General features: G+C 36.5%; 1 protein-coding gene across 1 annotated transcript in view; it reads left to right on the top strand.

The window, feature by feature from the left end:
- The window catches only part of TRUB1 (TruB pseudouridine synthase family member 1), a 34,800-nt gene extending 18,472 nt beyond the window's left edge, over positions 1 to 16,328 (top strand). The window contains exons 5-8 of the mRNA XM_059054375.2: positions 8,407 to 8,479; positions 9,802 to 9,941; positions 12,399 to 12,455; positions 13,256 to 16,328. Coding sequence (XP_058910358.1) covers positions 8,407 to 8,479; positions 9,802 to 9,941; positions 12,399 to 12,455; positions 13,256 to 13,515 — 530 coding nt within the window. The 3' untranslated portion in view covers positions 13,516 to 16,328. The remainder of the gene's footprint in view (positions 1 to 8,406; positions 8,480 to 9,801; positions 9,942 to 12,398; positions 12,456 to 13,255) is intronic.
- Positions 16,329 to 21,943: the final 5,615 nt, after the last annotated feature.

Below are 21,943 nucleotides of genomic sequence, written 5' to 3'. Positions count from 1 at the left end.
TAGCATCTGTTCCCCTATGTTTTTGTGTTGCGTGGTCTGAATATATATTACATATTTCCCCAGTAGTGAGACCAACCTCCTTCGTGTTCATAATAGCTTCACTTGCCCTGTTAACATTTATATGTGGCTTAGTATCTTGCATGATTAACCAAGCACCAAAATGAAAAGAAAAATCACCGATTTGTTTTGAGTCTTTAAAAAAAATAGATGTTGAATTAGCCTTGAAATTATTATTATGGAATAATAGCAGATGCTCACCTAATGGAAACCCAACTGCAGTCTTCAGCCAGAATGCTTTTGAGATTAAAGCGGCCTAGGAGGATGTCGGCGATTTCCAGAGTATCCTACAGTATAGGTCAGGACACATATAATTAGAAGAATGGTGAGGAAGTAAAATTGGTGAGACTTGGTTGGATGGGGTAATGACAGAGAAGAGGTTGTTAACCACGACCTAGGTTTTGGGTTGTAAAACTGGTTACATGATGGTGCAGTTCGTTGAGTAGGTGATATTAGAAGAGGACCAGGGTGATGAAACTACTTAAACATACTCTTCCTTCCTGCCCTTAAGCATTTTGGAATTTTTAAAAAACTCTACTTTGTATTGTATCATTTATAACCTTATTTACTTACCTTAAAGAAAGCATATTAGTTTGTTAAAATCGTCTCATTATAATCTTGAAAAGCAACTTTCTTTAGGCCCTGAAAAGGAGAGCTCCCTATAGTTTATTGAATAGCATTTGTGGTCCCGGAAAATGCGAGCTCAGAGAATTTTGCTGATTGGCGTGATTTTTCTGTATGATTCCTGTAAATCAGTAAATGTTTGTCATCTGTTTAAGCTGTACAGCAGGGTACCAGGGGGAAGATAAATATAAGAACCTACCCTGTTTCCTTAAGGAACTTCTGTCTTATAGAGAACTAGGACCTATGTTCTCAACCCTCTGTGAACTAATACTAAGATCTATAACCTATATTTTCTAATGGCTTCTTTATAATCCTGAAATAAAAGTCAGAGGTATTCTCCACTACCTACACGTTAAAAAAAACAAAAATGTAATACAGTAAATGGACTATAAAGAAGAAATAAAGGTAATTTATAGTAAAATAGACACATCACTATGTAAATACACAGATATTACTACATGGAAAGTCTTCATGAAGTAGTGATGTATATGTTACATATAACAGATACTTAGACATAAGTCACTGTGAATGCCACAAGTCAAATGCGGACTGACAGGAATGTGGTATTGATGACTCAGTACTGGAAAGTTCAGTATATGTAAGACTGTACAAAAAATTCTGCGTTTAAATGGGAAATGGAGTTATGTTCTAGCCTAAGGTAATTATAAACAGACTTTCACCCACATGAACATCTGGCAGACCTCCAGAAGTCATGCAACGGTATAGGACAGTTCTTCACTGTGCTGTGCCACTGCACATTGCAGGAAATCTAGCATCCCTGGTCCTCGCCTGTTAAGTGCTGCTGATGTCACCACCCTACCCAATCATTGTAACAATCAAAAATACGGTTCTTAATTAACCTGTCGAGAACAACTGACATCTGGATAAAGTAAGGCAGTATGCAGTAAATGGCAGTGATCTTAGGTCATTTTATCCTATCTAGACAAATGATATCTTTAGCCATAGAAAATGAGTCTGTAGCTCAGCAGACGCAACGTTCAAACCATATTAATAGGGCCCTTTCTTTTATTCTCTATCCTGACACCTTCTGTTATTTCTAAATAGTGTTTTTCACCATTTATTAAATATATATTTACATGTTAATTCCTAAACTGGGGCTGAGACCATGTCTCTTTTGGTTCTTGGTGTTTAGAACAATGTGTGGCATATAGAATAAAACGTTTAGTGTATGCATAAACAAGGCTGGTGATAGAGGCGTTTGCAAAGATGACTGCGGGGAAGTCGCAGGAAAAGCAAAGCACCTTCCTACCTTCTGCTGCCCTTTTCTCATCCCCACCGAGGTATTAAGTCTCAGGTACAGTTGCCGGTGTCTCTGAGGACTTGTGGCTTCAATGTGCTCATCTGTTCTTCAGGGAGCTCAGGACACTAAGGTTGTGGCTTCCCAGGCTGTCTTGGATGTGGGCCAAGCTTCTGGAAAGCCCTAACCGCTCCTGTGATGGGAATTGTTTTTTCTATACCTCCTGTGGCTTTTCTTTTGGGAGGGAAGAAATGTAGAATGAAAGTGGTATCTCTTGCTGATCCTCTGTTCTAAGCACGACCACCTCTTAGTCCCCAAATAGAAAGCGGCCAAGTCTTCTGGAATGGATGCAGCTAGTGTTGTATTTTTTTTTTTTTTTTTTTTTTTTTTTTGGCGGTACGCGGGCCTCTCACGGCTGGCCTCTCCCGTTGCGGAGCGCAGGCTCAGCGGCCATGGCTCACGGGCCCAGCCGCTCCGCGGCATGTGGGATCTTCCCGGACCGGGGCACGAACCCGTGTCCCCTGCATCGGCAGGCGGACTCTCAACCACTGCGCCACCAGGGAAGCCCCAGTGTTGTATCTTAATGGGAGTGGCTCCTCTTGGATTGTGGTTCGGCTGCCCACGTTTTCTAGAGGAAGCTGAAAAGTTAAATTGGGTCTCAAATTGTCATTGAAACAAATAAGGCACACACTATAGTAGGGCTAGTGAGTATCTGGGTATCAGTCATCCCATGGTGCCTTTTGTTTGTATTTAAACTTTTTTATTATAAAGTATTTTTACAAATAAAGGAAAGTGAAGAAAATATAAATTTACAGCTTAATGAACTATCACAAAGCAAATATCCATGCAGCTACCAATCTAGTCAAGAAATAGAAAATTCCTAGAAACCCAACTCATGCCCCATCCCGGTCTCTATAACATCTCTCTTTTCCAAAGATAGCTATCATTGTAACATCCAACACTATGCTGATAATTCTAGAGCTATAGTATAGTTTTGCCTATTTGGGACTTTTTTATTGCTATGTAGTATGCCACTATGTGAAAAAAAATGTAGAGAGATGTGTGTGTCTGTGTATACATAGACACACACACTCTTCTGTCATTAGATATTTGTGTTGACTCCAGTTTGGGGCTTTATGAATAAAGCTGCTCTGTGTATTTTATACCTGTCTTTTGGTAGACATGTGCCATAATTTCTCTTGGATATATACCCAAGTGGAATTGCTGGGTCGTTGGGTAAGTGAATATTTTACTGTACTAGAAATTGTCAGACAGTTGGAAGTGGTTGTATAACTTTGCATTTCTACCAGCAATGTGTAAGAGTTCCACTGGCTCCACATCCTTGGCAACACATGACAATTAGTAATGTTTTTAATTTTGGCCATTCTGGTAAGTGTGTCGTGGTATTTTATTGTGGTTTTGATTTCATTCCTAATGAGATTCAGCACTTTATCATATGGTTGTTGGGTATTGTCCAGATCTCTTGTCCATTTCTTTGTTTTGTTTGTTCTTTCCCTATTGAGTCACTTTTTTTTCTTTTTAAAGATTTGTATGGGTTTTTCATATGCTCTGGATATGTGCTCTTCTTTTTGGCTGTACGTGTTTACAGATATTGTCTCCTTCTCTGGCTTGTCTTTCACCTCTCTTAGTTGTGTCTTTTGGAAAACAGAAGTTCTTGGTTTTAGTCTAAGTTGTCAAGTCTTTTCATGGTCAATTTTTTAGTGTTCTGTTTAAGAAAACTTTTCCTATCCCAAAAGCATTAAGATATTTTTCTATATTGTAGCAGCTTTATTGCTTTGCCTTTCACATTATGTCTACAATGCACCATTTTTTTCTGTATGGATATCCAGTTGGCCTAGCACTTTTCCCCACTACCTTGTTTCCTGGATTACAAATCAAGCATCTTGTAAGCATGGATTTGTTTGGAATCCATTTTGTTGCATTGGTCTGTTTGTCCTTGTGCTAATACCAAACTATCTTAATTGCTATAGTTTTAGAATAAGTCTCGTTATCTGAAAGAGCAAGTTTTCCCACCTTTTCTATTTATTTATTTTTGGCTGCGTTGGGTCTTCGTTGCTGCGTGTGGGCTTTCTCTAGTTGCGGTGAGCAGGGACTGCTCTTCGTTGCGGTGCGCGGGCTTCTCATTGCGGTGGCTTCTCTTGTTGTGGAGCACGGGCTCTAGGTGCTTGGGCTTCAGTAGTTGTGGTACACGGGCTCAGTAGCTGTGGCTCGCGGGCTCCAGAGCGCAGGCTCAATAGTTGTGGCGCATGGGCTTAGTTGCTCTGCAGCATGTGGTATCTTCCCGGTCCAGAGCTCGAACCCGTGTCTCCTGCATTGGCAGGTGGATTCTTAACCACTGCGCCCCAGGGAGGCCCTGCTACCTTACTTTTATAGATTTTCTTTTATAGGTTTTTTTTATAGCTTTCTTATCAAAGTAAGGAAATTGTTTTCTATTCCTAATTTGCCATTTGTTTTTTTAATCATGAGCAGCCATTGAATTTTATCAAATTTTTTTTGTATCTGTTGATTTTCCTCCTTAGTCAAATATTAAACTAACTTTACATTTCCAGGATAATTCCAACGTGATCATAATATGCTATCCTTTACATAGATATAGTTTGCTAATATTTAGTTTAGAATTTTTGCATTTTTGTCTGTGAGTGAGATTACCCTGTATTTTTCCTTTCTCTTAATGTCCTTGACTGGTTTTGATATCAAGGTTATACCAGTCTCATAAAATGGGATGGGGAGTATTCTCTCTCTCTTTTTTTTATTCTCTGGAAGAATTTATGTGAGATTGGCATTATTTCTTTTTCTACTGTTTGGTAGAATTTACTGGTAGACATCTGATTCTGGAGTTTTCTTTATTAGGAAGCCTTTTAATCATGGATTAGATTCCTTTACTCACTATCAAACTTAATATTTTTTATTTCTTGTGTCACTCTAGATAATGTTTCCCCTAGGAATTTGTCCATTGCATCTCAGATTTCCAAGTTATTGGTATAAAGTTGTTCATAGTATTCCTTTAAGATTTTTCTTTTTATTTTGAAATAATATCAAACTTAGAGAAGTTGCAAAAGTAAAGCCATATTTTTATAGATTTCAACGTACAGATCTTTCACTTCTTTTATATATGAAATCTCTAAGTACTTCGTTTTTTTAACGCTATTATCAATTGGATTTTTAAAATATCAATTTCTGATAGTTCACTGCTAGATGTATCTAGATGGAGATGACTTTTGTGTATTAATCTTATGCCTTTCAGCCTTGCTAAACTCACTTGTTAATTCTAGTCGCTTTTGTATAGATTCCTTGTTAGGATGGGTCTAAAGTAGACTTTTTTTTCAGGTCTGTGTTAACCCTGCTCCAAAGGCATGGCTTTTCTTGGGTGTCTACCGAGTGCTGGGGTATTCAGCAAAGTTTCTTCATTCTGAGGGGTTGGAATTTGGACATCTTCCAGCCTTGTAAGAGGTTTGGTAGTAGCTCTTTTTTTTACCTTTGTGAAGACTCACTATATATATGCGCAGCTTGGAATTTAGCCAGTTTAGTGGACCCCTATAGACATTGCTTTCTCTGTGTAATGCTCTCAAATTCCAGCTGCTGCCGCTTCCCCAAATTCTGATCTTTGCTCAGTGCTTTGTTTGTTATTCCCCTCCCTGCATTACAGTTCAGAAAGCACCCCCAAGCAAAAGCAAGTGATTGTGGGCCTTACCTTGTTTTTTTCCCCTTCTCTCAGGGATGATAGTCCTTGCTATGTGTTGTCTAATGTTTGAAAACAGTTGTTTGTTATATTTTTTCCAGTTTAACAGCTGCTTTTGGTGACAAGTGTTGTCCAGTAACCATTTAACTCTATCCTGGTTGAAATTTTTTTAAAGTCTTTACTGAATTTGTTCACAGTATTGCATCTGTTGTTTAGGTTCTGGTTTTTTGGTCATGAGGCATGTGGGATCTCAGTTCCCCGCCCAGGGATCGAACCCACACCCCCTGCATTGGGAGGCAAAGTCTCAACCACTGGACTGCCAGGGCAGTCCCTGAATATTGTTTTTAAATCCATCATCCTGCTTTTAACTCCATAGTTCAGTTAAGTACCAACTTTCATGTTGGAAGTTCACTGGAAGAGCCAATAAATTTTAAGCAAATAATAACATGTAACATGGTCTTGTATATATTAATTTTATGGGAGTGACTTTTTTAAAAATTAATTTCAAATGAATACTGTCACATTGATGATTTTATTAATTTGCTAAACAAAGAATAATTACTCAAGTTCTATGGTACTTCTGTTGTACCTATCATCTTCTACCAAAGGTCCTTCTTTTGGCCAGTTATTGGATATACTTGCTTTAGAGATTTTACTCTTATTTCTTTTTAAATCCTTTGGAGGTAGAGTCTTTATTCTTAAAGGGACAATTATTATTATTTGGATCAGACTAGTATCATGTTTCAGATATAGCCAGCATGCTTCACTACATATTAAAAATATCTAAAATATTATATTTGCTTTTATTGTAAAATAACTTGCTGCATAGGCTTTCTATCTGGTGATTCGAACATCAAATGAATGATTCTTTGGTGACTTTTAAATGCCTTTTTAACCTTGAGATTCTATTATTCATCAGCAAATTAAATTCAACAAGAATGTCTTTAGTACCATCTTAATTGTGAGCATTATGTAAGAGGAAAAGCTATCTTTGCATTTAAGGAGATAAGAATTCCATTGGTGAGGTAATACTTACATATATATAGTAAGTAACAGTTAAAAATTGTGAATGATTAATTTCAGAATGAACAGCAAAACCATAAATGCCTAGGATGCATGGCAGAAGTAGAATGAGAAAGAGTACATCTTGTCACCTTGTGTGAGGGAATATCAGTAAAAGAGAGCCACTGAAGCAGGACAAAGGAGCACGCATTGGCAGGAATGTCAGTAAAGAGACCAATTTGGCGGAAGTAGAAAGCTGTTTGGTCTTATTTTTAAAATGTGTGGCAGACTAGATTGTGAACTATAGCAATTTTATCAACAGTGGCATTTCTTTCAGCAATTGCCAGCATGGTGGTAATGTTGGCTATCTAGATTTGGAAATTTTGCATAACTAAGGTGCCACCAGTAATTATGTTTTAATGTTTCAGTAGAGTAAAAAATTTTCATGGAAAAATCCATTCATATCATGAGATACATCTGTTTGAAAAGCAGTTTGAACAGAATAGGCTTTTCAGATCTGCCTTTTTGGAGCTAGGTGTTAGAGAAATTCTTTTGAGTTCTGTAGCTCTCCTCTGAGTCTAGTAGATTCTGGTCTTTTGTTCATGTTTAGCTTGTAAGGATCAAGGTCACACTGAGGTTAAGACTCTCTTGCTGCATTGATATTGAAATCCGGACATGTTCCATGCTGTCTTTTAATTTTTATTCTGGTGTTCGAACAGTAATTCAAAGCACATTAGTTTTTGTTTAATATTGTTCAAATAAAATCAAATGTAACATGTATACAGCAGAATAAAAAGTTTAAATAAATTTCCTACAAAGTGAAAAAGAAGACTGTAATCTCTTTCCATTGCTATAACCTAAACAAGTTATAGAATATTTCTGTAACTTAGTTTATTACTGAATATGAAATAGGGATAGTCATCTATCTATATGTGAAAATCCCAAATATTGAATTTCAGTATGTTACAGTTTTCAGTTGTTAAAAATTATAGAACAGTACTTTAATATTGCATCATTTTGTTTGAAAGAGTATCAAATACAAGCCGAAAAGCTTTATCTGACTAAGACAGATAAAATCTTTGCTATGTATAGTCTCTTTTTGCACTGGCTTACTTTTGAGGCAAAAGTCAGACTCCTGACTGCAATTCCAAGAGCAGTGAAGGGAGGGAAGGAGACATAAATACAACTTTACTTGGGGACAAAGTTAATGTGAGTGTGGAAAATGTATACCATACCATACATACAACAGTTTTGAAATCTTATCAGGTAAAATTTTAAATGTGGTTAGTATTTGATAATCTTCAATAACTTATTCGGTTATTTATAATATATGATGCCTGGTAAGCCTTAGAAATGAACTTAATGGGTATTTTTCCACTTTCTAATCACTGCCTTTTTGGTTTTGGTCACTGCAGGACCATTCCTATAGCTTTATGCAACATTTTTCTCAGGTCTTCTGAAGGCCATAGTAAGTATGTAGTAAATGCATATAAGATGATTGGATCATTTTTAATGGAGAAAAAAATGAAGCAAAGGAAATTAAATTTAGTCTTAATATTGGACAATATAAGACTTTCCCCCTTTTACCTAATTAGCATGTATTTTATCCATCTCAACAAGGTAGAATTTGACCTGCAAAACGTACATTGTAATAAATGCTTTGTTGGAAATTTTTTTTTAATCTTCAGAGTTGTCAGAGCTGTAAAAATAGCACATGTACTTCTGTGGTTTTTTTAGTGTCACTTTTTTGGTTCATTTTTGGCAGATAAAATAACACAGGAAGATATTGAAGGCATTCTACAGAAATTTACTGGGAATATAATGCAAGTACCTCCCCTGTAAGTTCAATTAATGAATTTGAATAAATGCTTAATTTTATTTTCCAGTGGCTAACATCACTTTAATGAAAAAAAAAAGAAGAAGAGGGGCTTCCTTTTACTCTATGGTGAGGCAGGTTTTAAATCTGACAAATGATCAAGTAAGGTGAACCTGATTCAGACAGGATGCAGAACTTCTGACACTCTTCTAAGAGGTAGTGGCATGTAGTCTCCTCTGTCTCTGGATATTGCCACAGCTTGACATCTGTGCTCTTCCAGGATTTATTGGTTCTTCTGATTCCATCTGTAGACATCAGGGCAGTTCTGGAGAGCAGAGATGTCACTTTTCCCAGAATTGCTGTGAAGGGACCGGTGCAGTCTGGTACAGACATCAGAGCTGTGATTCAGAGACCAATTGGCACTTCCTGTCAGGTGTTGGACCCATTCCTTTTGGTCCCAGAATCTTATACTTCACAATTCTCTGCAATAAATGAAACAGATGAAAATTATAACTTGTTAAAAGTATAATGATATTGATTTACCATAGGGCCATATTTTTGTGCATGTTACCATTTCAAGCAAATTGCTTCTTCTTTTTTTTTTTAATGGCTTATAGGATGTGTCAGGATATGTTAATAACAGTTCTTTTAGAATTTAGAATATATTTTGTGTTTTTAAAAAATCTTAAGTTTTTTCAAGAACACTGAAATATCTATGGAGAAATGTTTCTTCATAATTTTGCCTCAAATGTGAAGACTTAAAAATTGTAGCAGGACCTGAATAAACATTATTTTGGATCATTATTGTTAAGATGTAGTAAACATTTATATTTATAAGAACCGTTTTAGAATTTTCTTCTCTGTGATTTTCCAAGGATTTTGTGGTCTAGTAAAATTTAATCACACAAAGATAAGATCTGTTATTTGCGTATTTGCTCTCTGGAAACATTTTGGTAACTTATATGTGAAAATGAATATTATTATAATGGAAATATATTGTTTCAAGGAAATATAGCTGAGATCATTGTGACCGGAGACCCTTAACCCAGAATAGACCATCTCCAGGAAGATGGTTAAAGAGAAATATTGACAACATTGCTCACTGAGTGCTGGAATGAGCTGTATTAGCCTCAAAGATATTTAGGAACTCTATCTGTGACACCATTGTGAAGTAGATTAGAAGAAAAAATTAGTTCATTTTTAGAAGGATTTTCAGTTTAAAGGGCTACTAATCATCCTTTCTTTCCATGCTGTAATCTGGCATTATTCTCTTTCCTTCTTTCTCTACCTCTCTCTATTCTTCCTCCCTCTTTCTCTTCCTGTCTCCCTCTTGTACCTTGCAAGCTATTCTGCATTAAAGAAAGATGGACAGAGACTTTCAACTTTGATGAAGAGAGGTGAAGTAGTAGAAGCCAAACCTGCCAGGCCGGTTACCGTGTACAGTCTTTCCCTTCAAAAATTCCAGCCACCATTTTTCACACTAGGTAAGATGGAGAAATTTGAAAACATTTGTATTTACATGTGCCTTTATTTTATATTTGGCTACTTTCGTGTAATTTTAATGGATCCCTAGGATATTGGAGATTTTAAAACATTTGAATTTAAAGAAGGTTAGAATTTGTTAATACCTTTTTTTTTTTTTTTTTTTTGCCTTACGCGGGCCTCTCACCGCTGTGGCCTCTCCCGTTGTGGAGCACAGGCTCCGGATGCGCAGGCTCAGCGGCCATGGCTCATGGGCCCAGCCGCTCCGCGGCATGTGGGATCTTCCCAGATCAGGGGACGAACCCGTGTCCCCTGCATCGGCAGGCGGACTCTCAACCACTGCGCCACCAGGGAAGCCCTGTTAATACCTTTTTGACAGCACAAGTAACGAGAATACCTATAGCTATATGGAGGTTCAGAAATGTCCTAAATATCTGAGTTTTTCATATATTATATTATCTTACTATAAAGTTGGAAGTAACATACTTTGGATCTCTATGGGGAAGAATAGGTAAGGAGTACATATTTTCAAAATTTTGTATTTTGTGTTTTATCATTTTATGGATACTTGTTCTCCATTTTGGCTAGTACCTGATAGTTTACACTCAGTTTTTTATCGACATTAATTTGTCCTTTTAAAACGATGTGTTTTCAGTTTTTGGACAAGAAATTTAAGAGTGGAGTGACACCCCCCCCTTCTCTGTCACCAGTAAATTACTGCTAAAGATCATGAAAATATAGCAGTAATGGGTAAGGCAGAAGTGTATTCCTAGACATGTGGTAGATTTTAGCTCAAGTTATCAATTTGAATTTATCTATAATCCATATTTGAAATAAATTTAAAACCCAAAAAGTTTTTTTTCTATTGTTTGGAAATTTTATGATCTCCTAGCTAAAGCCCTGAATGTATAAGAGCTAGGGAGAATCAAAAGCTGTAGTTCTGGGCTTCCCTGGTGGCACAGTGGTTGAGAATCCGCCTGCCGATGCAGGAGACACGGGTTCGTGCCCTGGTCCGGGAAGATCCCACATGCCGCGGAGCAACTAAGCCCGTGAGCCATGGCCGCTAGGCCTGCGCGTCCGGAGCCTGTGCTCCGCAACGGGAGAGGCCACAACAGTGAGAGGCCCGCATACCGCAAAAAAAAAAAAAAAAAAAAAAAAAAAGCTGTAGTTCTTAGTAATCCTTAGGCTCCCTGAACTTCACCCTGCTCCTGATTTCATGGTGCACACTGAATGGGATTCCTTTTAGACATAACTTCCCAAAACCTTTTTTCCTAAACTTCATTGCTTTTTTTCCCATTGACATTATTATTTAGTGTGTATTAAGTTCCTGTTTGTGGGTTTTGTACAATTTTCATAAAAAGTCACTCCTTAAGTTTCCTGATTCTAAAATATTAGGCAAACAATGAAACAAACATACTAAGAAATGTTTCACTCCATTCCGTGAAAATGCGGCCGCTGTGTGGGCACAATAGATATTATCTATGAAAGTTAAAAAACCTCAGATTTTTCCAATCGCATTTGTTCACTGGAATTTGTCGCAGTCCAAACGTGACTCTTCACCGAAGTCAAATGTAGTGACGAATGCAGGACACCTGCATTTGGTCCCAGTGCTCTCAGCGGTGCCTCCCAGCCTTGAGCTGCTGGGGAGAGAAATTAAAATCCCCAGGTGGGGAGCTTTGATTAATTCCCACAAATAGCTTTATTTGTGTGCTAAAGCTAGACAGAGAAAGTAGTCCTTTTGTGTGAAAATACAGTTCTTTTCAGGATGTCTTGTGGATGAATAAAAATAATCCAGAGCCCTGCTCTTAACCAATAAACTTGTCTTATAGTGCGTTAAGAAGATGTTTAGTTATGCACTCGATTCTGGTACATTGTGTAATTTTAAGTTATTTCATGATTTTTTCAGGAATATTGCCAAGAGAACATTTAAATATGCTGAGTTCTCCATGTAGTATATTACCCCAAACATAATTCCTATCACTGAACAGGGTTTTTTTGTTTGTTGTATTTTTTGAGTGTACAAATCTGAAAATATTTAAAAAATCTACAACTCATGATAGCAAGGCTGAGATGTCTAACCATTTAAAGCCTATTAAGTGAAAAAGATGTACAAATCTGAAAATCGTTTTTTTAATCTGCAGCTCATACTAGCAAAGCTGAGATTTCTAACTATTTAAAACCTATTAAATGAACAAGGCTGAAGTATTAAAGTGGTGTGACTTGCCATGTAATTTTAAATGTGTTCAAGAGTTTCTGCTGTTTGCTTTCTCCACACTCTGACTTTTCAGTCTCACAAACACATATGCTACTGGATGAATAATTTATGTTTTAGCGCATAAATGTTTTATCACTCGATTGTTTGCATAGTGCATTTTTACATTTGTTTAGGGGCATCATTTCTATGTAAAGTGGATTTCATAGGTGGTTAGCAATTTACTATGTCACTGTTAACATTCCAGATGTTGAATGTGGAGGAGGTTTTTATATCAGAAGCTTGGTCAGTGACATTGGCAAAGGTAAGCATAAAGATGAATTATGAATTATTTAGAGAATAATATTCCTTTTTGCTGGGAAGAAGGAGTTTTCCGTTTCCCATGTCTCTGAGTACTGGCCCCAGGAACTAGATTCTTGCTGCCCTTCCACCTTCGAAGCGTTACAGGTTTATGGAAGACAGTTACCAGCGTAAGCAGCTGCAGTGAAATGCTTGCAATGGGAGAGATGAGAAAAAGAGGAATAGAAAATGAAGATGTGAATAATGAATCTAAGGACGAACATTTTTTTCAAGTATAAAATATTTTAACTCAAAGTAGGGATAAGAAGAAAAGATGGACCCTTCTAAAACTTATTTTTATCGCTACAAGTCAAATTTTTTAAAAAAACTGGAAGCCATAGTCTTACAAACAGCCAGGAAGTTGCGGTTCTGGCCCTGCCATTTTCTGGCAGTTGTGACACTGGACAGGTCACATTACCTCATCTGCAAAGTGAGACTAATAGTTACCTCATGGGTTTTTTTCATGGGTTAAATAAGAAGAGTGTGTGCAAATTCCTTGTAGACTTTAAAGCAGTTTATTAGGTGAGTTATTGAATGTTATTTTGCTTCTTAATCATTTCTTAATCTCAAGGCTCTTGGCTATTATATTGGATAATTTCAGTTTCACATTTGAGGCGGTTTTGAGAGGTCTGAATCGAGTTCTGTCATTTGCAAAATTATAGCCGATGAAATACTGAATTACTGGATCATTTTCGTTGCTTCAGTATTTGAATGAAATACTGGATCATTTATCTTGTGTTTTCTTTTCACCTTTTGTTGCCATAGCACTGTCTTCGTGTGCCAATGTGCTAGAGCTGACCCGCACCAAACAGGGACCCTTTACACTGGAGGAGCATGCCCTTCCCGAAGACAAATGGACAATTGATGGCATCGCACAGTCTCTCGAGCAGTGCTCATCCCTTCTCCCAGCAGAGATGGCACTTAAAAAATCAAAACCTGAGGAGTCTAAAGAGCAAGTTTTGAGCTGTGAGTATATAACTCTAAATGAGATAAAGGGAGAAGATGATGTGATTAAGACATTTTAAGTTTGGCTTGGGATTGTCTTCATTTCCTGGTTGACATTTGAATCCTTTGTGCAGAATGACAAGCTGTGTGCCAAGACAAACGATTCTTTTTTTTTTTTTTTTTGCATGAGGAAAAAATGTCCATCATTTATGGTTTCTACAGTGCACAATTTATCTGCTGTACATTATAAATAGCCTTGCAGTTCAGTCCTTGCTGTACTGTAGAATGTTCTTCTAGGATGTTATTATGTTGTTAGATTGGATTCAGGAAAATCAACTTTCTGATTTTGATCTCTCATCAAAGTCTTTTCCTGTGAAAAAGTTGACCACATTTTCCAATCAGAGGAAAAAAAATTAGCTAAATGTTTTCTTTGGTGTGACAAAGTGAATGTATATTAGTTTCTTTGACTTTATTTTGGCTTCTTCGTGACTCTGGTTTTTGAAATTCCTTAACTGTGTTTGAAAAAGCCATTATTTAACTCATGTTTTGGAGAGTTTACGATTATTAAGAACATTTCTTAGATAAGGCTGCACTTACCTTGGTAATAGCTGTGTTTGTTTAGATCTTAGAAGCTAATAAACTTCTATCGTAAATATTGGTAGATGAACCAAATTATTGCTGCTACCACTAATGGAATGTAAATAGAAGACGAAATGTTTAATTAAATTCACCTCTACTCTCCCATTAGCACAGGACAGCTCCTATGGCTTATGTTTTGGCAGCTATGAGATAGTTTCCTGGTAATTTAATCAATACAGTCGACCACCCTGTACCAATTTACTAAATAACCTAATTAAAATAAATTAAGCTAAAGAATGCCTTCAATGAAAAACTTTTCTTTATTCTTTAGTACTTATTTATACATCTTTATAGGGTATTAATCCCCATGATACTTTGCTTTCAGTTTGCTCTTTCAAGTGATGTTTATAGATGCTGAGATTGCTGCCCTGCATTTCCAGTTAATCCCTTCTGGTCTAAATGTTTAAAAACAGTTATTCTCGGGCTTCCCTGGTGGCGCAGTGGTTGAGAATCCGCCTGCCGATGCAGGGGACACGGGTTCGTGCCCCGGTCCGGGAAGATCCCACATGCCGCGGAGCGGCTGGGCCCGTGAGCCATGGCCGCTGAGCCTGTGCGTCCGGAGCCTGTGCTCCGCAACGGGAGAGGCCACAACAGTGAGAGGCCCGCGTACCACAAAAACCAAAAAAAAAAAAACAAAAACAAACAAACAAACAAAAAACAGTTATTCTCAAACGTTTTCATTCAGGTAGCCTACTGAAAGTTCCCTGTCCCTCTTTACCATAGTTTTGAAAACAGTCACATTCTGAAATAGTAAATTTCATATGTAATGAGTGCTTCATATTTTTGTTATAGGAAAGCAATATATAATGCAGCATCTGTAGAAATTTTCAAATCCCACTGCATTTATTCAAATAAATAGTTTCAAAAGGAAGACGTTAAATTTTTCATCATGTAAGAGTTTTTACATTTTTATGGATTGTCTTTCTTTTAAAGATGGTTGCTTTTGCAACCTCTAACTTATAAATTTTAAATATGTAAACAAATGTGACCTTATTTGTGGTTAACCTAGTATAAGCTCAGTATAAAAAGTTATAGGCTTCAATAGAGCACTTTCAGCGTATTGGCAACATTTTTCAAGTGGAAATAGAAATATTAAAACATTCTTAGGGTTTCCCTGGTGGCACAGTGGTTGAGAGTCTGCCTGCCGTTGCAGGGGACACAGGTTCGTGCCCTGGTCCGGGAAGATCCCACATGCCGCGGAGCGGCTGGGCCCGTGAGCCATGGCTGCTGAGCCTGTGCGTCCGGAGCCTGTGCTCCGCAACGGGAGAGGCCACAACAGTGAGAGGCCCGCGTACCGCAAAAAACAAACAGACAAACAAAAAACATTCTTAGTATGACACAGAAAATTATAAGGAAGAGTTAATTATCATAATGCCTTAAATAAAACACCAAACACACAAAGTTGTAAATTGAAGCTTTTACAGTTTTACATATTCATATCTAGTGCTCTGCAGTTTGTATAACCAAAGGTGGCAGTGGCTGCCTCTTTCTGTTGGAATGGCACAGGTTACAGAATGTCTTCATACACTGCCAGCTAAGGTCCAAATAGAGGAATATAAAACAACTAGGGCCTCTCTGCTCTATTTCTCAACTTAAAATTTAACATGTATAATTTACTAATGGAGAAGAGTATAAATTTTTTGAAAAGACAAGTGACTTTTTAAAATGTTAACCAATCTTTTTCTTTTATTGAAAACATTGAAGAAAATGTTGCCAAATGGAAAAATTAGCATATCCTCACCATCCTGATACAGGGACTTCAGAAGTTTAATTTCATATTATTCTTTTCCCTTCCTTTGTTCACATAACTACAGTCTGAAGACACCTATACTTTTTTATTGACTATTTTTTTATTTTATATTCTTTTACTATTTGTATTTAGTTTTGACAATGATTATTTTAATCATATTACTTCAGTTTGTTTAAACCATTTCTCTATTGCTGAATATTTAGGTTATTTTCAATTTTATTAGGGTAAGTTCCTGGGAGTGGGATTATTAAATGGAATAATATGAACAATTTAATTTTCCTTAATGAGTTTGCCTTATTGCTTTCCCAGAGAGTTGTAACATTTTACAGTGTCATCGTTTGAGTATGTCAGTTCACTAAAAGTCTACAGCTTTGGGTGGGGGATTTATTTGTCATTGCTCATTTAGTAAGTTATATGGGTTCAGGGTTGCTCTGATTTGCCTTTGCGTGACTTTTTCACATACTTTGTTCACTTATGTAAATAAATGTCTTAATGGTTTCTTTATACATTTGTGTGAGTTATTTGTGCAGTAAATACTTGTAGAAGCATTTTCATGGCCTGTTGTCTTTTTTATTTTAGTTTCATTTTCCATTTTTACTAACCACATTTGCTAACTATTATTAAGAATTCTTCCCCTTTTATAGTCACCAGATTTATGAGTATGAAGAGTTAATATTTATTGAAAACTAAAGATATTATTCTTAACTTTCATAAGCAGCTGTAACTGATCACGATTCTCTAAAAAGTTTAAGACTCATCCATAAGCAAATTAGTTTTCTCTTGATTCTGGTATTTGAACACCAACTGCTTTGTTTTTTTTCATTTTTATCAAAATATTAAAGAAATATCTGTGCCTTATGTATTTCTAGGCCTAATTCTTCACGTAATAATAAAGTTGTTTTACTCGTAAGCAAAGATGTGTTAGGGCTTCCCTGGTGGCCTAGTGGTTGAGAGTCTGCCTGCCGATGCAGGGGACACCGGTTCGTGCCCCGGTGCGGGAAGATCCCACATGCCACGGAGCGGCTGGGTCCGTGAGCCATGGCCGCTGTGCCTGCACGTCCAGAGCCTGTGCTCCGCAACGGGACTCCGGCCACAACAGTGAGAGGCCCGCGGACCGCAAAAAAATAAAAAAAATTAAAAAAAAAAAAAAGATGTGTTAGAAATTTCTGAAAATGTTTCAACCTGGAACATACAAATGACTTCATTTTGACACTTAGTTTTTTATATTTCTGGAAAATATTGTCTTAAAAGTCATCAAAAGTGGTCATAGAATTATTTTATGTACAGTTTTAAGATCCATGAGCATTAAAATAATATAGTTTTTTTCTTTGTGAATAAGGAACTCACATTTTCCTATACTGACTAGGTCTTTTCTTCCTAAATACTTGAATTGATACAAGCTACTGATCCATCATCAGAAATGACTCATTGTACTACATAAGAAAAGAATGTTTCAGTACGTTAGAAGGTCTTCAGTACATTGTATGCCTCTCTGATCAGTTTGAAATTTGTATCAGACTTACAGTGAACATTTAGAGGTTTAATTAGTTCTATTTCAAAAGAAGAAAGTAATTTACTTCATATCATGATGTATATAATAGAAAAATTCTAATTCAAAAAGCATTCTAAAATATTGAAACATTTAAATAGAGGAATATGATAAATATAAGCTTTATGGCTTGAAATGATTGTGATGGTCTTGTAATTAAATTGAAATAGAAACTATTTCTTTAAGGTATGTGTAGGCAGCTGTAGCCTGGCCTAATCATTTATTAAATGTCACTTGTCACACACTTATTACATGGCACTTGAATCAGTAGTGCCTTCATAGTTTCAACTTGAGTTAAAATTCTCTCTTTGAACAGGAATAGTGCTGTTCATATTCAAATTGCTGTTTTACATAATCATACCAGTAGGAAAGTTGAAGTCAGAAACTATATTTTGCTCCTCTTATTCGTAACTCTTAAAATATAACATATTAAGATTATTTCCGTTTCTACTAACAGTCAGTTTTTTGATCCAGGCGAATCACTTAATCTTTTTATGCCTCAGCTTTCTGATCTTTAAAACAAAGGAGACAGACTAGTCTATCTTTAAGAACTTTTGCAGAACTAAAATAGGCTGCTGAGTGTAGGTGATTTGTACTTATTCTGTTCAGAGCTCATTCTTTTTGAGCCTGAATTTTCATGTTTTTCATCAGTTTTGGAAAATTCTCATCCCTTATCTCTTTGAATATCACATCTTTTCCATCTTGTACTCCTGTTAGATTTATGTCTTCTCATTTTATTGTGTCTAATTACTCTTTCATATTTCCCAGTGCTTTATCTCAGTGCTTCTTCTTGGGGAATTTCCTTGAACCTTTTTCCCAGATATGAATTCATTCTTCTGCTATTTTAATTTACTGTTTACACATGTATTTGTTTCAGCGATAACTGTGGTTTTTTAAAGCTCATAGAACATCAACTTTTTTTTCAAAATCCTTTTTGTGTGTGTTGTCTTTCATCAGGGCTTTAGTTTAAATGTGTATCATCTATATATTTATATAAGTGTCAGTAAAAGTTTTATATGTGTGTGTATATGATTTTTACTGATATTTAATATCTATACAGAAAATTGCACATATCATAAATGTATCATCTGATAAATTTTTACAAAGCAAACATGTGCAACCAACAACCAAATTAAAAAAAAATACAGAACATTACTAGTCCACTAGACGCCCTCTAGAGGTTCCTCTCCAGTCACTAGCTCCCAACCCCACCCCACTGCCAAGGGTAACCATATCTAACATTATAGATTGTTCATTTTGTCTGCTTTTGTGCTTTATATAAATAAAGCACACAGTATATACTCTTTCATGTTTGGCTTCTTTTGCTCAAAATTACGTTAGTAAGGTTCTTCCATGTTGTTGCACACATCCATAGGCCATTCATTCTCATTATTGTTTAGTATTCCATTGTGTGAATATACCTACCTTTGTCCATTTTACTGAATGATGGGCACTTGATTAGCTTTCAATTTTGAGTATTTTTAGCATTCTATTACATCTTACTCATTTCTCACTATTGGCTTGTTAATGTTACCTCTTTAAAATGTTTTCTTACTGTTTTCTGTAGAATTTATGATACATGTCTTTAACATCACAGATTACCTTCAAATAGTACTGTATCACCTCATGTATATTGTAGAAATCTTACAATAGTATATTTCCATATCTTCTATCATTTGTGCTGTTTTCATACTTTTTACTTTTACATATATTATAAACTCTATAATATATTGGGTCTTTTCTGTTGTTGATGATCTTTATTTTTACTTTATTGCTTTAGACCGGGGGTCAGCAAACTTTTTCATTGTTTCGTGAAAGTAGCCCTTGACAATACACATAAATGTGTGGATGTGGTTATGTTCCAATAAAACTGTATTTACCTTCATGTTGTAGCTTGCTGACCCCTGACTGTCAGTTATCTTCTAAAAAGATTTCTAAAACTTTTATATTTATGTACATTCAGCTGTTCTTCATTTTTTAATGTAGATCCAAATTTCTATCTGGTATCATACTCCTTTCTGAATAATTTCCTTTAACATTTCTTATAACACAAGTCTGAGAGCAATGAATTTTCTCAGCTTTTGTTTGTCTGAAAAGTGTTTTTTTTTTTTTTTACCTTCGTTTTTTGAAAGATGTTTTTGCTGGATATATAAATCTGGATTGGTTAACTTTTTTTTTTTTTTTTTTCTTTCCATTCAGCCCTTTAATGTTGTTAATTATCTTCTGGCTTTTTTAGTTTCTCTAGCTACCTTCAAGGTTTTATCTTTGGTTCAAGGTTTTTAATCTGTGGTTTTTGGCTGTTTGACTCTGATGTGTCTAGGTGTGTTTTCCTTTGTATTTATCCCTGTGAGGGCTTCTCAGTTTCTTGCATTTTCAGTTTATTTTCATCAATTTTGAAAAATTCTCAGCTGTTATCTTTTCAATTATTTATTCTACTCCTTGCTCTCTCTTTTCTCCTGAGACTCAAATTATTATGTTCAACCTTTTGATATTGGTGCATACCTCTTAGATGCTTTGCTCTTTTTAAAAAAAACTTGTATTTCAGTTTGGACAATTTCTGTTGACCTGTCTTCAAGTTCACTGATTCTTTTCTCAGCCATATCTGGTATGCTGATACACTTGCTAAAAAATTCTTCATCTCTGATATCATGGTTTTTTTTTTTTTTTTTGCTGTACGTGGGCCTCTCACCGTTGTGGCCTCTCCCGTTGTGGAGCACAGGCTCCAGACACGCAGGCTCGGTGGCCATGGCTCACGGGCCCAGCCGCTCCGTGGCATGTGGGATCTTCCCGGACTGGGGCACGAACCTGTGTCCCCTGCATTGGCAAGTGGACTCTCAACCACTGCACCACCAGGGAAGCCCTGATATCATGTTTTTTAATTCAGTGTTTTTTTCTGGTTTCCATCTCTCTACTGAAATTCCCTATTTCTTCATGCATGTTGTTTACCTTTTCCACTATATAGGTCCATTATATTAATCAAAGTTATTTTAAAGTCTTTGATATTTCTGACACCTGGGTCTTGCCTATTTCTGTTGATTGCTTTGTCACATACAGTCTTTTTTATTACCTATGTGTATGTTTCCTATTTCTTGATTGAATGCCAAATATTGTGTATAAATATACATTGAAATAAATAAATTCAGAAATGGGCATACATCTTCTGTCGGGCCATTAGTGTGGGGATTGGGGCAGTCTAGTCAGTAGTTGAAAAAGGTTTGGGTTTATTGTTGTTACATTTACTGTCAGTGTACCAGACTTCAATCACTGTAGGAGTGGTCTGCTGCTACTTTGTGTTTAGTGGGAGTCTGGATTGTGGAAGGAGTTTTCTCAGTGATCCTCTCCATGCTCAGATTTCAGCAAGTCAATCATACCTATGGAATGGAAGGAATCTGACCCATGCTTTTTCACCTCTCCTGGTGGTAAACTGCTATTGCTTGTTACACAGTGAGGTTCAAGGGGGTGTTTCTCAGTTCTCTCACTCCAGCCTCAGTCTTAGGCCCTGCAGCCCTGGACTTCAGGGGTGGAGTCTCTGAGCAATTCTGCTCCTTCCCCAGTGGTAGCAGATCACTGCTTTGTATCAGTGCAGGATCCTGAGCTGAACTTATTTTCTCTCCTTCCTCCAGTAGTGGGCATTTTTTTTCTTCTACCCTCTCACCAGAGGCAGTGCATCTTTGCTTGGATCTCTCCTCTCCCCCAGCACTTATAGCTTTTGCTTCATATAAGAGAAAGGTTCATGTAGCAGGTGGGTTTCATGACTTGGTGCCACCTACAGGGTCTTTCTCAGGTCTCCTGTCCTACCTCTAATCTTTCTTACGAGCAACTAGTGGAAACCCTTGGAAAAGAACTAGGAAGTGACTTCTTGTATGTGTGGGGCTCCCAAAGTTTCTAAACTGTCACTCTTGGCCTTTAAGAATTCATTTCAAATTTCAGCTGTTTTCGTCTTACCTGCTTTTATGATGACTGGCTCTTCCTTCTATACTATGCCCTAAGTGAAACAATTTGTTTCCCATCTCTCCTCTGAGGAGTTTGTCACCCGTTTGAACTTGTTTTACGTCCCAACCTTAGCTCCCTGGTGGGCTCAAGAAGTTATGCAGTTTTTTCTTGCTGTTAGGGTGTGATTGACATTCTCTTAAAGCTTTTTATGTCTAAGTGAAAGCAGAACCTTAAAAATTGCTTATATATAATTTCCCCAGGATTTATAGTTGTGAGGATTTTGAGGTTATTTTATCTATTGTTTTTGCTAGAAATGAAACTCTCCATATCCAAAGAGTGATTAAGACAGATAAAGTTAATGACTTGCAACACCATTACATTGTAGTTAATTTTATATCCTTAGAAAATAATCTGTCAAGCCCTTGACTAATGGCAAAGCATTTAATAAGTTAGCATTCATCTATTCAGGGTGCTTTGAAATTATTTGACTTTTAATTCTTCTATTATAGGTGAGAAAATTAGGACATAGAAAAGTAACTTTTCCCAACTCCAGATTAATGCATTAGTAAGGATAGGACTTAGAAACCAGATATCTTAAGTCGTGACTATTCTTTTGGCTTGTAGAATTGACTATATT

This window comes from Kogia breviceps, chromosome 2 (assembly GCF_026419965.1).
Source record: "Kogia breviceps isolate mKogBre1 chromosome 2, mKogBre1 haplotype 1, whole genome shotgun sequence".
In the NCBI taxonomy this organism is placed as follows: Eukaryota; Metazoa; Chordata; class Mammalia; order Artiodactyla; family Physeteridae; genus Kogia; species Kogia breviceps.
Note: the sequence above shows the minus strand (reverse complement) of the source record. Positions and strands in the feature narration are given on the sequence as shown.